General features: G+C 40.0%; 1 protein-coding gene across 4 annotated transcripts; it reads left to right on the top strand.

The window, feature by feature from the left end:
* The first annotated feature begins 1,535 nt into the window (after nucleotides 1-1,535).
* On the top strand, nucleotides 1,536-14,093 carry dyrk2 (dual-specificity tyrosine-(Y)-phosphorylation regulated kinase 2). 4 transcript variants are annotated; one of them, XM_063057799.1, is made up of 3 exons: nucleotides 1,536-1,676; nucleotides 2,764-2,903; nucleotides 11,978-14,093. In XM_063057799.1, exon 3 carries the CDS (start codon nucleotides 11,999-12,001, stop codon nucleotides 13,577-13,579), a length of 1,581 nt encoding a protein of 526 aa, XP_062913869.1. In that variant the 5' UTR covers nucleotides 1,536-1,676; nucleotides 2,764-2,903; nucleotides 11,978-11,998; the 3' UTR covers nucleotides 13,580-14,093. The 4 variants fall into 4 exon arrangements, with proteins under 4 accessions (XP_062913869.1, XP_062913867.1, XP_062913866.1 ...); XM_063057797.1 differs by having other exon boundaries at nucleotides 1,667-1,803; XM_063057796.1 differs by lacking the exon at nucleotides 1,536-1,676 and adding an exon at nucleotides 1,829-2,210.
* The last annotated feature ends 822 nt before the right edge of the window (nucleotides 14,094-14,915 follow it).

Here is a 14,915-nt window from a genome sequence, read left to right on the forward strand (position 1 = left end):
TTGTACATTTAGATCAGCCTGTTCCTTGGTTGGTTCCTCAACATATTGCCCTATGAAGCCATGCCAATTATGCTCTATGAACTATGCTACATTTGCCAGTTTGATTTTAGTCACTCTACATCATAAGTAAAATGCCCAAAATAGCGTTATCCAAAGTCACCAGCAATAATGTCCTGTAATTTTTCTCCCTTTGTTCGGCATTCGATCAATCAACCCTGGGAATGTCTCATCAAAGTTTAAAGGAATCCATCCCATTTGTTCTCTCATTTTTGGAAGAATTCAGGAATGGAGTTAAGTAAATTTGAGCATGTACATTCAATTACACCATGATTGGCATTAATTCCAATAGAGTCCTGGAAGCACGGAGCACTACTACACAGAAACAGGCCATTTGGCCCATCTACTCCCTGCTGAACTGTTATTCTGCCTAGTCCCATCTACCTGCACCTGGACCAAAGCCCTCCATATCCCTCAAACCCATGTACCTAAGCAAGCTTCTCTTAAATTAAGTAAATAAATTAATTTAAAATAAAATAAATAAATTAAGTAAATAAAACTGCAACCACCATTCACATTGACTCACATGAGCTCCATTTCCATTGATGTTCTTTCAGACACAACTCTCTACAGCTTAGTGTTGAACCTGTTCATTGACAATTTATAAAGGGATGTAACATTAACCCTAAGTAATTTCTTAAAGCTTTTCTTGCTCTGTAAAAGATTTCTTATTACCTCTTCAGATTACCTGTCTCCACATTTGCTGACAGCTTTCTGCTTGATTCCTCCCATAGTGGACCAGCTTGTTACAGTTGCTGCCTGATTTCTTTATCTTTCCTATATTTTAGTTGCATGGCAACACTGTCTGGTGAAATCATAGTTAAAATGTTCCTGCTGTTTGTCAGTGAAAAACGTATAATAAATTTTAAGTTCATCACAATAATTTGAGGCAATTTCTTGCATTGGTAAGTATTGTTCCTTTCCAAGCAGAAGTAATTATATTATTTATTATTTTATCAAAATCTGTAACTCTGATAATTTACCCACAGAAAGTGAAACTGATAGCAATATAGATTTATTGCATTTTAGGAAATCATAGCTAGAAGAAACAGCTTTGCTTCTTGATATTACATCTGTTCTTATATTAAAGTACTTTTCAAATGAATGTATAAATGCTGAAATTGAAATCAATACAGTACATGGACAATTTTAAATTGGGCTCTTAGTACCATATTTGTTTTTAAATTATGTTATATATTTAATGAAATATATAACTTAAGCGGGGTTTACATTTTAAACAACACAGTTGGTAATTGCAGGGACGATTTAACTTTGTATCATAGGAAACTCTCATCTGTGAATGTTTTAAAATAACAGATTCAATGCCTCTTGTGCACGCCACCGAATAAATGTAATAAATGAAATGATCTGTTTCTTTGGAGCACTTGATTCCCATATTAGGCGCGGGGACTTAATCTCGTGAAGAGCTGAACTCCCGGTCATCCAATTGTTTTTTTTTCTCCCTTTGCCTCCTGTAATCGGGTGGGTTCAATCTTATCACAAAAAGGATGACTAGGATTTACCATGGTTTGATTTTATGTTATTAAACATTTTTTTTTGCAGAAACTATACACCATCCCTCTAAGAGCTTGTGTGGGATATTATTTCGAGCCGAGTGGGTAAGCGCTGTCTTTGCGGCTTTGCTGTCGCCCCTGAGCAGTCCGAGTGACGTCTGCGAGTTGCTCAGGCCGGGTTGGTTTGTAGGGTGTCGGCTGCGTTAACTGACTCTTTCTCCTTCTCTAATGTGTACGTATGGAGTTTCACTTAGCAACCGGACGGACAGTTTTTTTAAATCACTATTACTCGGCGCTATACAACCAACATCTACTGCTGTGGCCAAACACAAAGCCGCTCCCATACGCTGGTGTATGTGTGTGTGACTGTGCCGGGGAGGAGGCTGGGTGTTTGATGTAGCCTTACATATAAAGTTATGCATTATGTTGCTGGATCAGCGGTGGCCCAGTTTGGAGCAGTTTGATGCGGCTTTGTGCTGTGTCTCCGGATGTTGGTGATTCTCCCTCTGCAGCTTGGGAGTTGAGGGAAGGAGCAGCTGAAGATTTTTTTTTCCCTTTTCCCTTCTCTCTCTCTCTCTCTATCTGTCTGAGCGGCCATGTTAACGAGGAAACCGTGTGCTGTCGCTGTCTGTCCAGCCGGTAAGGAGTAGTGAGGGGAAGGAGCCAACACCCCGCTGTAGTGAACCACAGCTACTCTTCGATTTCCAGTCATCCTTAAGCCTTGGCTTCTGGGGCGAGCCTTTAATGTTTTAACTCTCTCGGCGCTCTACATGTTGGGTTTGGGGGGGGGGTGGAAATAAGAAGGAGCTTCCGACTAGTCCGAAGTGTGTTGGCCCTCGTGGAACGAGGACTAGAGCTCGCCAAGCACCACCTCACTTTGGTAGCTTTTGGAAGTCATTAATGTGGAACGGAATGGAGGGATTGGGGGACTGGCTCCCTGTTATCCCTCAGGCATGGGTGGTGGAGGGGAGGCGGAATGGAAGGGCGCATCGGCTGGTGTTTCCGAACGTTTGATGAGGTTTGTGATTGTTTTATTTAAAATTTTAAAAACAATGGCGCGTTGTTTTGTTGTAATTGTGCGGAGAATGGCTCAGGTCTCGGGTGAGGGCTGGTTCACTTGGGACTTTGCGCCCAGCGATCTTTGACATTGTTTAAATGTGGTTCTGGTTTTGTGTGTGTGTGTTTGTGACAGGTAGGGCCGACGACAGCTCGGTGCTGCAGCCGGATTACAGGACGGGAACCGACTGCTCGGATACCCGGAAAGGCGGAGGAGGATCCCGGGTGGGCGATCCGCCATCGCCCGTAGGATTACCGCCACTCAAGAGCCACACGGTAAAAGAAAAGAGACATTACGCCCGATTCAGATGGTGTATTATAGGTACAAATTACTAGAGCAACCGCGTCGGGATTAACTAAACCCGCACAAAGAAAATAAAATTTACCATGGTAACCGCGGCGTGTAACATGTTGAAGTGCAGGTTCGGCAGTAGTTGCAATAATTAACATGAAAAAGGATTAACGTTCTCCTTGAGTTCAGACTGACAAGATGTGCGAATTGAAATACATTTCACGCACACTTTTCCCCCCACGTTTGATTTTAAAGTATCTTTGAGTTTACCGTGCGTTTTCAGTGGTCATTTTCGACACACTGAAATAATGCCATAAATGCTGTCTGTGCTTTTCCTCTGCGATTGGTTACAGTATTTTACAGTGACATATAGCTAAAACATTCAGAGCTATAGGGTAAAATGAATAGAGCGACCAGCAAAGCACTTTAGATAAAGTTTTAGTTTGGTGGGGAGTAAATTACACTTTCCTCTCCTCGGAAACACTGTGTGTTTAGACAGCGAGCTTGCAGTTGTGGTGTGCTTCTTGGAAGGCCCTGGGCTTCCTGCTCTCCTCTGACAGATAACAGGCGTATCGATGGGGGGTGGGGAGCAGCCTTTTTTTTGGGGTCTTGGCTGAAATGCAGTTTCTGTCATTCCCGGTCATTTTGCTTAATAAGAGACAGACACTTCAAAGTTTAACGAATAGCCTCTGCAAGGAAAAGTAAACCGTTCTCTCACCAGCCTGGGAACGCCGTGTTTTTGAAAATGGATATTTGTTCATGCCTGCTTGCATAAAACTCGCCCTGAGCCTCTGGATAATTCTGTGCAATCGATATGAACGTGACTATGGAGTGCGGGGGGGGGGGGGTGGCAAGCTGGTGGGTGGTGGGATGCAGTGGGAGCTGGACACTCATTCTCTGGTAACATGAGTCTGGGCTAAGCGAGCTAACAAGAAATGCTTATCCTTTTGGATGCCAAAGTGGTCTGATACCTCTGCCTGTCAGGGAGATGGTGACTATAAAATATACACAGTCTAGAAACAGTCTAATTAAAACCAAATGTATTGGGCTGGAGTTGTGTGCCAGGGTCAGAGATCTTAAATAGACAGAGTAGAGGGTAATATGTTAGGTTTTTTTGCACAATATTGTACAAGCATGATAAATAATTCACTGTTACCAGGTTTCATTTGCAAAGTCAGACTTGATCCATGAGATAGGTGTGGAACAGGAGAGAGAAGTCATTGAAGTGGGCCATTAAAGCATAATAATTCACAATTTTATTTTTACTAGTGAGCATTTTAGCAGAATGATCTTTTAATTTTCAATTTGCTGCAACAGTTTCCTTAAGATTAAGAATTTGTGATAGATTTTGGTCTGATCAGTGTTTACTTGTTCCCCATGATAACAATTACATTGATAGCCCAAATTGTTAGATTGCCTTTATCTATTTTGCTAATGTCATTTAATTGTTACACAGTCATCACAAGTACTGTTGTGGAGACATCAAGTATAGTGGTAAGAGGTGTCAAGAACTGAGCCAATTCTGAGGGAACCCTCCCTCAAAACGGAAAGGGAAAGTACTGTTGCTTTGCTTCTGTGGGAGGAGAATGTCAGAGCTTGTGTCAGAGAAAAGTCAAATCTGAAGAAAATTGGCAGCAGCAGGAACGAAAATGTGGTAAGGGTGATGTTGTTTGTTGAATCTGGATGTGTTAGCAGCATTTTTATGCATTTCGTATAAATTGTGTAAAAGACCATGAGTTGGTCATTTGTAGTTTAGTACAATTGAAGTTGGTAAGCATGCCAAAGTCATTTTTTTTAAAAAGATGACACTATCAAGCACTAATAGTGTGTTTTATTGGGAACCAGACAACTTCGAACAAACAGACTCATGATCATTGCTGTGTTAGTTTAAATAAAAACACCATGTAATGTTCCATCTTATGTGGCAATACATTATAAACCTGCATAAAGTATCAGAAACAAAGTTCAGAGAACACATAGCAGGTTGGGCAGTGTCTGTGGAGAAGGACATGCTTATTGTCAAAGAACTTAAGTCCTAGTACAAAAGGTGAACAGCTGTGAATTTAAGATTATAATCTATGGGGAAGGGGTGGAATAAAGTGTCATGGGACATCAAACTTGTACATTGTCAATTTCCTGATAAGATAATATACTGTACCTCATGATCATTTTCCAGTAGCTAATTGTACAAAAGCAGCTTTGCCTAATACAAAATTGTTGTTATGATTTACATGGCTTCCCCGGTAGGATTTTGTATTGCAGACTACACATTTATTTGAACAGCTTGGATAATGTGCTTTTCTCTTTTAAAGTGCTTGAGGTAAACATTTACAAACTGTTAAGATGTTGAACAATTCTTCAGGTGCTCTCATTTTTAGAAGTTAAATAGTATTTTTAATCCTTCTGTCTTGCAACCTGTAGAAAGAGTTGCCACAGGTCAGTCTTTCAACTGTGTCTAGTGATTGTTTAAGAAGTGTCTTTATAATTTTAAATATCAGGAATCAAATGCTGAGACCTCAGTGTCTAGGTTTAGCACAAGTACTAAGCAGCCCAGTTTAGTGCCGTAAAATTTCTCCTCAGCAACTGGAGTGAAAAGTCAGCATTTCATCTTTGCTAAATGTGACCACCAGAGACTTAAAGCTAAGAATGTGTCAAAATAGATTATATTGCCACAAATAGAAGAGCAAGGTTATATATTCTTCTTTTCTGGGCTCTGGTATTTAATCTGTCCATTTTCTCCAGAAAGGTTTGTGTGGTACTTAATTCTAGTTGCGATTGCAGTAATTAAAGTTTGCACTGATCTAACTGGGTGTTATGGTAGACTTGCATTTTACTGCTTTTATTTTGAAATCAACTGTTAACTTTTGAAACTTACAATTGGTAGTAGTAAAAAGGTTGTTTACTTTTTACTGATGGGCATACATTTTAATGAAGTGATATTGGGCATTTTTTTTGGTGTTTTGTTTGTGTGTCGGTTTGGTTAGTTTGAATAAAACCAAGTGTTAGAGCATTGCTTTCTTGTTATGTAATATCAGATTGTGGGAAAATGTTCACATTCTTCCCACTAGTGTAAACTATGTGCAGATTAATATCTAGTATTTTGCCAACTAATTTTCCAGTAATGTTTAAAGTTGTGTTCTTCCCACTGTAAACACTGATTTCAAAGGAGAAGTTTTAAAGGCAAGTGCATTTGCTATAGTGTTTGTCACTGATATTCCTGCAAACATGGATTTGCTGTGGTTTTAAATGATTTGCTTTATCCTAGAATTCCAATATTAGATCTATATAATTTTGGATATGTTAGCAGGGTGGTACAGTTGCCCATTATAAATGTATTAGATATTGGATTAGGAATATCCAATATTTGGCCAACACAAAATAATCTGCAGATGCTGGGGTCAAAGCAGCACTCACAATACGCTGGAGGAACTCAGCAGGTCGGGCAGCATCCGTGGAAAAGATCATTCGATGTTTCGGGCCGGAACCTGATGAAGGGTTCCGGCCCGAAACATCGACTGATCTTTTCCATGGATGCTGCCCGACCTGCTGAGTTCCTCCAGCGTGTTGTGAGCAATATTTGGACAATCTAACTTGTTTTATTTAAAAAAAAAATCATGGCTAATCTTTTGTCCCAAATCCTCCCCCATGTGATTGCGATGCTTCATAATCAGTACAGTATGCAGAAATCTGTAGGTTTTCATCATTGACTATTGACTATCTATGCTTTAGACAATTCGGATGATTCTCATTATTAAGTGATCTATCTCTTAGTTGAAAATTGACTGAGTTCTGAATTTGCCAGTAAAAAGAAAATTCTTCCCCACATCTGCTCTATCAAACTCGCTTAAAAAGAACGGGTGTTCTCTCTCATTTAAAAAAAAATCTAGGATAATATAGTTGTATTTTGCTCAATTTCTCCTCATGGGAATCTGTTGCTCTCTCTCAGGATACATTTTTCCTTCTGCAAGAAAACCCACATTCCACATAGTACTCCAGCTGTGGTCTTCGAATATCTCTGCAAAATTTGTAGTGTAATTTTACAGGGGTAGTGATGGGTTTCAGTCTGTGGAGCAGGTAGAATAAAATTGAAGTTACTTTTACTCTTGTATTCTGGTCCTTTTCTAACAAAAGGTTTCTTAATTTTTTTACTTGAATGTTGATCTTTTTGCATTCATGATTAAGGAAACTCCAAATTTCTTAATACCAGCAATTCTCACTTTCTCTCATTTTTAAATGACTTGCCTTAGTTTTTCTACCAATATGGACAATTTTGCATTTTATCCATATTTACGTGATCCAGAGTTGAGGCATGAGGCTGCAGATGCTGTGAGCTGGAGCGCAGACAAGAAGCTGGAGCAAATTGGAGGGTCAGACAGCATATGTGGAAGAAATCTTCCATCGGTGTAAATCAAGGATTCCCAACCTGGGGTCCATGGACCCCTTGGTTATTGGTAGGGGTCCGTGGCATAAAAAAAGGTTGGGAATCCCTGTTCTGAATGAGGGGTCTCAACGTGAAGTATCGACTGGCCATTTCCCTCCACAAATGCTGCCTGACCTGTTGAGTTCCTCCTCCTCTTTGCTACTTGCACCTGATTGACTCATTTCCACTCACTCAAACCAGTCTATTGATCTTTGCGGCTTTTCTTTTCTCTTCATTGGTCAATCTTTAAGTTACTTACTGCTCGCTATGCTGTTGGTATTTAGGGCAGCAATGAAGATCCTCTGTCTCTGGCAGTGTTCAGGGCTTCCTTCATCATGTCAGTAGCTTCCTCTTGGTTTTTACTCCTACCAGTCATGCAAGTCCTGGGTGGAGACTCAGGAATACCATTGCACTCAGAAGTAGAAGGATTCTTCATTGCTGTTTCTGTAACAATATTGTTTTACCAGTCAGGGTTGCTCGCCCTGAGCTGAACCCCCAGACTTGGAGGACCACCCATAGACTGGCTTCTACCCTTTGACTGGTTTGGCATGGGTGATCCTACCAAGAGAAAAAACATAAAACCCTAGCTCCCCGAATCATTGAGGCATGCAAGCCTCCAATCCACAACAAAGTTGTGGTCCTCTTGGAGGTATGTAATTTTTTATCCAAATCTCAGCTATTTACAATCCAAGTTGTCAATAGCAGTTGTAATTAAGTAATGCTCAAGCCCTGATCCTTATGGTATTCCTGTTGCAGCTGGCACAATGCAGATTGCTTTTAATCCTCTTCACTCCTGCAAGTTAACGGATCTTCAGCCTGTGCTATTATAATTTCCCTCAATCGCACGAGCTCTATTGTCTTCTAGAAGTCTAAATTTTCTGCATGCAGCAAAGCCATCTCCAACAAATGGAAGCCAAGTCTTGGTGCTTAGTGACATCACTGTTCCTATGTGCCATTACCATCAATGTCGTGGGGATATTTCTGAACCCGCCACAAATGACAAACAGAGTAGCCACTGACCTGCCTCTGAAAGGCTTTATATAATCTACTGTCAACCAGTTTGAAGCTTCTGCATGCCTAGACCAATGTATCAACAAAACTCATGAAAACTCGTGCCATTCAAGAGGTAGCAGACCACTTTATTGTCACCCACTTAACTTACATTCTATTGTTCACTCCCTCCATCAGTTGGTGTGCTGTGTGTGCCAAGGCATCTCCCAAATCCATTTATTCTACCACCAAGAACGATGGAGAGAGGGGCATTAGGTACCGGGGAGCATGACCACTTCCATCCAAGTCATGCACAATCTTGATCTGAAAATGAATAACTTGCATTTTGATCTAAATCCTGGAACTTTCTGCCCAACAACACTGAAGACACTTTGACTAAAAGGACTGCAGCAGTTCAAGAAAGTGTTTCACCCCCCCCACCCCACCCCACCTCTCAAAGGGAATTGGGGATGGGCAAGAAATATTGATCACTTCATCCCATAAATAAGTTTTTAAAAGATGAGATGATCATTTTCTTAACTTGTGTTGGACTGACTACCTTTCAGTTCCCTTCATGCATTAGGGTTTACTTGGTTCCCACAGATTGAAAAACAGCTACGCTAAAGTATAGGTAATATTGGAAGATGAAAATGAATGCATTTACTGTCTCTGTACCACATGGACAAGTGATTTTGTTGCAATCTTCAATTGGTGCTATTTAACCACCAACTCTTTCATTACCTTCATCACCACTTTATCTCCTGTTGCTGAGCTGACATCTGGCCCTGAATGATTAGTAACTTCCTGCAACTAAAGGCCAAAATCACAGGAAGGCCAGTGTTATTGTCTTTGATCCCTAAAGTTTGCTTCTTGGCCATCAGCCTCATCACCCTTTTCCCAGCCATTCAGAGGCTTGCCTGTGCACAACCTGATGCCACATAGTTCTTGAAATGAGCTTCTGGCCACATCTGAAGCATTATCATGAGGACTTGTTTCTGCCAAGAATGCTGATTCAACCATTGTCTCAGTTCAGTGCTGCTGTCTTTCTTTGCCTTGATTAGTTCTCTGTGATTACTTTGGTGCTTTTCTCATCTTCTCCATTTTCCATAAGCCTAAATTACTGCCTATTTCCTAGCTTATAGTATGTTCCACTCATTTGCAAGCTCTTGCACATAGATCTATGTTTGTTCCTAACCAACTGTGCTCTTTTTTTTTTAAATAGTTGTAAGTTCCGCACAGCTGTAGTTCTCCATTCCTTGCAGAAGCTCCAACCTTTGAAGGCCTGTGGTCCACCATATCGGCTCTTTTGCATACATTTTTTTTATATATAAATGTTGCATTCCCTTTGGGCATCTGAATCATGTGCCCTGGTATTCTGTTACTAAACCTGTGCTTTTCTCTCTTCAAAATGGTCCTTCAAGTTTGCTTCTTCCACTGTTTTGCCAAGCACTACTTATATTTTCATTGTATCTTGTAATGTCTATGTATTACACTGTACTGCTGCCACAACACATTTTAATGATGCCAGTGATAATAGATGTGGTCCTCCTTCTGTTTCGTTTGCCTGATGAAATGCATGGCTTATTACATTTGGTGTCATATTTTGTTAATTTCCATCTGACCTGTTTTAGGATGTTTTATAAATTTTGGTAGCTGTGCCTGCTTATCAATGACTTTGACTGTTGTTGACATCATGTTTGATTAAAAGTAATATTTAGACATTTGTCAAATAAAAAGTCCAGTTAGGATTGAAATAGCTGTATTTAATTTCTCTTCATGGTGGCAAAGAGCTTAGTGTAATTCTTTAAAGTGCCAGCAGTCGGACCATCGGGATTCAATTCCTGCGACTGTCTGTAAGGAGTTTGTATCACCTTGTACCTGGGTTTCCTCCGGGTGCTCCGGTTTCCTCCCACATTCCGAAAAAAGGGTTAGGGTTAGTAAGTTGTAGTCATGCCATGTTGGCGTTGGAAGCATGGCAACACTTGGCAGGCTGCCCCCAGCACATCTTCAGGCTGTTGGCTGTTGTCACAATACAAATAAAGCTAGTCTTTAATGTCAAAACTCCAAGAGGTATTGCAATCGATAGGAATGCAAGATGGAGAAAGTTGCGATGGTGGGTGGGGTTAGAATGCAGTTATGTTTATGAAATACCTTGTCACAACCTTGGGTTGTATCACAACACTTTAAACTTAAAGCACATAAATTGGCTTTCATCAATTCCAATTCCTACTGTGATAATGACTAGGTTGTGGTGGTAATTATCGTAAAATATTCTGGGTACAGGAGATGGGTCCCTTCTCTTAAATATTCTTTGGGATCTTTTACGTACAAGTGGAAGAGAAGTCGTCCTTAGTTTAACCTCTGAAAATCCCATTTCTTATAACTGGAACTTGAACCTTTAATTTTCTGGCTTGAAGATTGGAATGTTCCCCTCAAAGAGATTGCCAAATCTTATAACTACTCGAGCTTTGCTGCAACTTTCCCCTTGCAAACATTTTATACATTTAGTGAATTTTTATGTCACTGTAGCTCTAACTAATCATCAGCAGATTCATTTCTGGAAATAATCAACCATTAGTTTTTCTAATTGAACCCACAGTATTTATGATCAAACAAGATTTTCTTGGTATCTGGTGCAATTTAAATTGGAAAATGGAGGTTTGTAATAAGGCTTGCAAACCTTTTCTTTGAGGTTGAATTGGGTGTGTTTTTGAAGATGTTGCACTTTAGGGAAAAAAGTACAAAAGCAGAGTTTTGGGAGACGGAAAAGTGTTGAAGTTTATTGGGATCTGGATGTTCTTGTATAAAAATCACTGAAAATGAATGTACAGGTAAAATAAACATTTAGGAAGGCAAATAGTTTGTAGGTCATTATTGCAAGTGGTTTTGAGTATAAAACCACTTGTCTTACTCTAATTATATTTGGTAGTGATAGCATTTGGATATTGTAGATGTACTTAAAATAGAGTTAATGGGAGATAGAGGGCAAAAGGGACTGAACATAAAAATGAGAAATTGCTCCAGCCATTATGGGAGTGGTATATAACAACAAAGGTTCATCAGATTGATTCTAAGAATGGTGGGTATGATTATGCAAAATACGCCTGTGTTCCAGTGTGTACGTGGAAGAATGAGAAGTGAAATGTTCAAAGTTCTTCGGGTTGTGTAGAGTTAGTCACATTCTCAAAGCAGCTAGTCAGTCATTGAAGGGAAAGCTGAGGAGAAATTCCTTTCACAGTAGCGTAATGCATCTTTGGAATTGTCCACCCAAGATGGTTATGGAAGCTTGATCACTGAATGCATTCAAAATAGAGAATTTTAGATATTAATGGAATTAATTAACAATATAGCAGAACAGTCATAATCACAGTAAATGCCTGAGCAGGTCCGAACAACCAAATCATTGACTCCTTGTTCCATTTAGTAATTTGGTAATCAATTACTTGAAGCCACACAAAGTTATCGCATACATGAAGAGTATATCCAAGAATTAGAACTCCAAAAAAGAAATATGAAATTTAGAATGTATTCTATCTGTGTGCTTAATTTAAAAAAAGCATGCTTTCATTTTTTAATTATGTAATTGTCTCTCATGTAATGTATTTTGCTTTCCTCACCAACCAAATCTCCTATGATATTTTTTTTTAGATTGGAGGTAGTAAACACATAATGAATGACCACCTGCACATTGGAAGCCATGGCCAGATCCAAGTTCAACAACTTTTTGAAGACAGTAGCAACAAAAGGACTATATTGACCACCCAACCAAATGGACTTACTGCAGTTGGTAAAATGTCACTACCGGTGGTTCAAGACAAGCAGCAGGAGGGTTCACACAGGCGGCAGGGAAGTTCTGCTTCAGTAAAGTCCACAGATGGTACTTCAAAAATGAAATCCATTGTCATGACACCAGAGCAAGCCATGAAGCAGTATATGCACAAACTATCAGCGTACGAACACCACGAGATATTCAACTATCCCGAAATCTACTTTGTTGGTCCAAATGCAAAGAAACGGCAAGGTGTGGTTGGTGGCTCAAATAATGGTGGCTATGACGATGACCAGGGCTCTTATATCCATGTACCTCATGATCACATAATCTATAGATATGAAGTTTTGAAAGTAATCGGAAAAGGGAGCTTTGGTCAGGTTGTGAAAGCGTACGATCACAAACAGCACCAGCATATCGCACTGAAGATGGTGAGGAACGAGAAACGGTTCCATCGGCAGGCTGCTGAAGAGATTCGGATTCTCGAGCACCTGAAGAAGCAAGACAAAGACCAGACTATGAATGTCATCCACATGCTGGAAAACTTCACATTCCGCAACCACATTTGCATGACGTTCGAACTACTCAGCATGAATCTTTATGAACTGATTAAAAAGAATAAATTTCAAGGCTTCAGTCTGCCATTGGTTCGCAAATTTGCGCACTCTATTTTGCTGTGCTTGGATGCTTTACACAAGAATAGAATTATCCATTGTGACCTTAAACCTGAGAATATTCTGCTGAAACAGCAGGGGCGAAGTGGGATTAAAGTCATAGATTTTGGTTCTAGCTGTTATGAACACCAACGTGTGTACACTTACATACAGTCAAGGTTTTACCGTGCACCTGAAGTGATCCTTGGAGCTCGCTATGGGATGCCTATAGACATGTGGAGTTTGGGTTGCATTCTGGCCGAACTATTGACGGGTTACCCACTGTTGCCCGGAGAAGATGAAGGGGACCAGCTTGCTTGCATGATGGAGTTGCTGGGTACTGCACCTCAAAAGTTTTTAGATCAGTCAAAACGAGCCAAAAATTTTGTGAGCTCAAAAGGCTACCCCCGTTATTGCACTGTAACTTCCTTACCAGATGGGTCAGTAGTCCTTAATGGAGGACGGTCACGAAGAGGAAAGCTTCGTGGCCCTCCAGGGAGCAAGGATTGGGTCACAGCCTTGAAAGGATGTGATGACCCTCTCTTTCTGGACTTTCTGAAGCAGTGCTTGGAATGGGATCCCACGTTGCGTATGACACCCAGCCAGGCACTGCGACACCCTTGGCTCCGGAGACGGTTACCAAAGCCTCCAGCTGGTGAGAAAGCTTCAGCAAAGAGAACAACAGAAAGCAGTGGTGCTATTACATCGATTTCTAAGTTGCCTCCAACTTCTGGCTCAACGTCAAAGCTAAGAACTAATTTGGCACAAATAACTGATGCCAATGGAAATATTCAACAACGAACAGTTTTGCCCAAGTTAGTTAGCTGAGTTTGAATAAGTTCATACCGGAGGTTCAGGGAAAATCCTTCATTGAATCTCTGAGCCTTATTCAGTTGAACTTTTATATATTTTTTAGAACTTTGTAATTTAATGTTTCAATTTTAAGCACCATTTGTTAAGAACTAAGAAAATAATTATTCTGATTGCTGGGGACCATGCATTATTGGAAGCTGGTTTTTCAAGTGAGGCTAAATATCTTTTCATTCTGGCAGTTGAATATTTAGGTCAGATCAAAGTTGACTGAAGATTTCACCATTCATTTAATATGGCAAATTAAAGATGGATTAATTAATCAATATTGGTTAGGAATTTTACCTGTGTTGGTGACTCTTGCTCATCAGTGATGAAGTGCATTCATTTGTTTTCCTTAAAGCTACTCTTTTAGAAAATCTATTATGCTGAGATACTTCCTAGGATGAATTGGGACACATCATCAGTGACGTAATCTGGCGTCATCTTCGGTTTTGGGTCTTTCAACATCAGACACTCTTGCCAGGCAATGTAGTCAGGGTTGATCAAGCCCTGGCTTGTATCCCAGTAGCATTGGTCCACAGGTCACATCTCTTGATCCATGGCTATCAGAAGGCTCACTCAGCAGCTTCTGTGACGTTCCTGATGGCTCTTTGCAGCCCCTGTGATGCCAAGGAGAGAATAGGTTCTGCTCAGTGAGCTGCCAGCTCCACTTCTACATCCCATCTCTATAGGCTCAAATTGTGCCTCCTCCCCTGTGAAGTCCTTCAACTGGGGCATGGTTTTTAATGTCTCATTGTTCGTGTTGTAAATGTCCTTTCTTGTGCTACCATTGTATTGGTTTAGTTTTTTCAAACAAGTCTAATAACTTGGAAAATGTAACTGTAAATGTTTCAATCTAGATTTAAGGTTGATTGGCATATAATCTTTATTTTAAGTTTAATTGGAATACGCCAGAATGTTTAAAGAAGTTTATAGATCTCATTATCTCCTTTATCTGTACTTAACGAAAATAGCTTTGAGCTATTTTTTGCTGTTAAAAATGTAAGGAATAGAAGTAAATTGGTAGTGGTGAGGCCACGTTGGTGGTGTGGGGTGTGTATGGAAAGGAGGGATATAGAAAACTAGAGGGGGAAAATGTAATGATCTCAGATATGTACTTCCTTTATCATAACCACTTCGCTGTTGGACAACATGACCATGAACCAGGCTAGCAAGAATCCTCTCTGACAGAAAACCAGGAAATAAATTTTAACAAACCTTTGTAATTTTTTTTAAAGTGAAATAAAAATTGGTATGGTTGAAATGAGTTTGATACTTGTAATATCAAATGATTTTCACACCTTTATTTTAA

Source organism: Mobula hypostoma, chromosome 9 (assembly GCF_963921235.1).
Source record: "Mobula hypostoma chromosome 9, sMobHyp1.1, whole genome shotgun sequence".
Lineage (NCBI taxonomy): Eukaryota > Metazoa > Chordata > Chondrichthyes > Myliobatiformes > Myliobatidae > Mobula > Mobula hypostoma.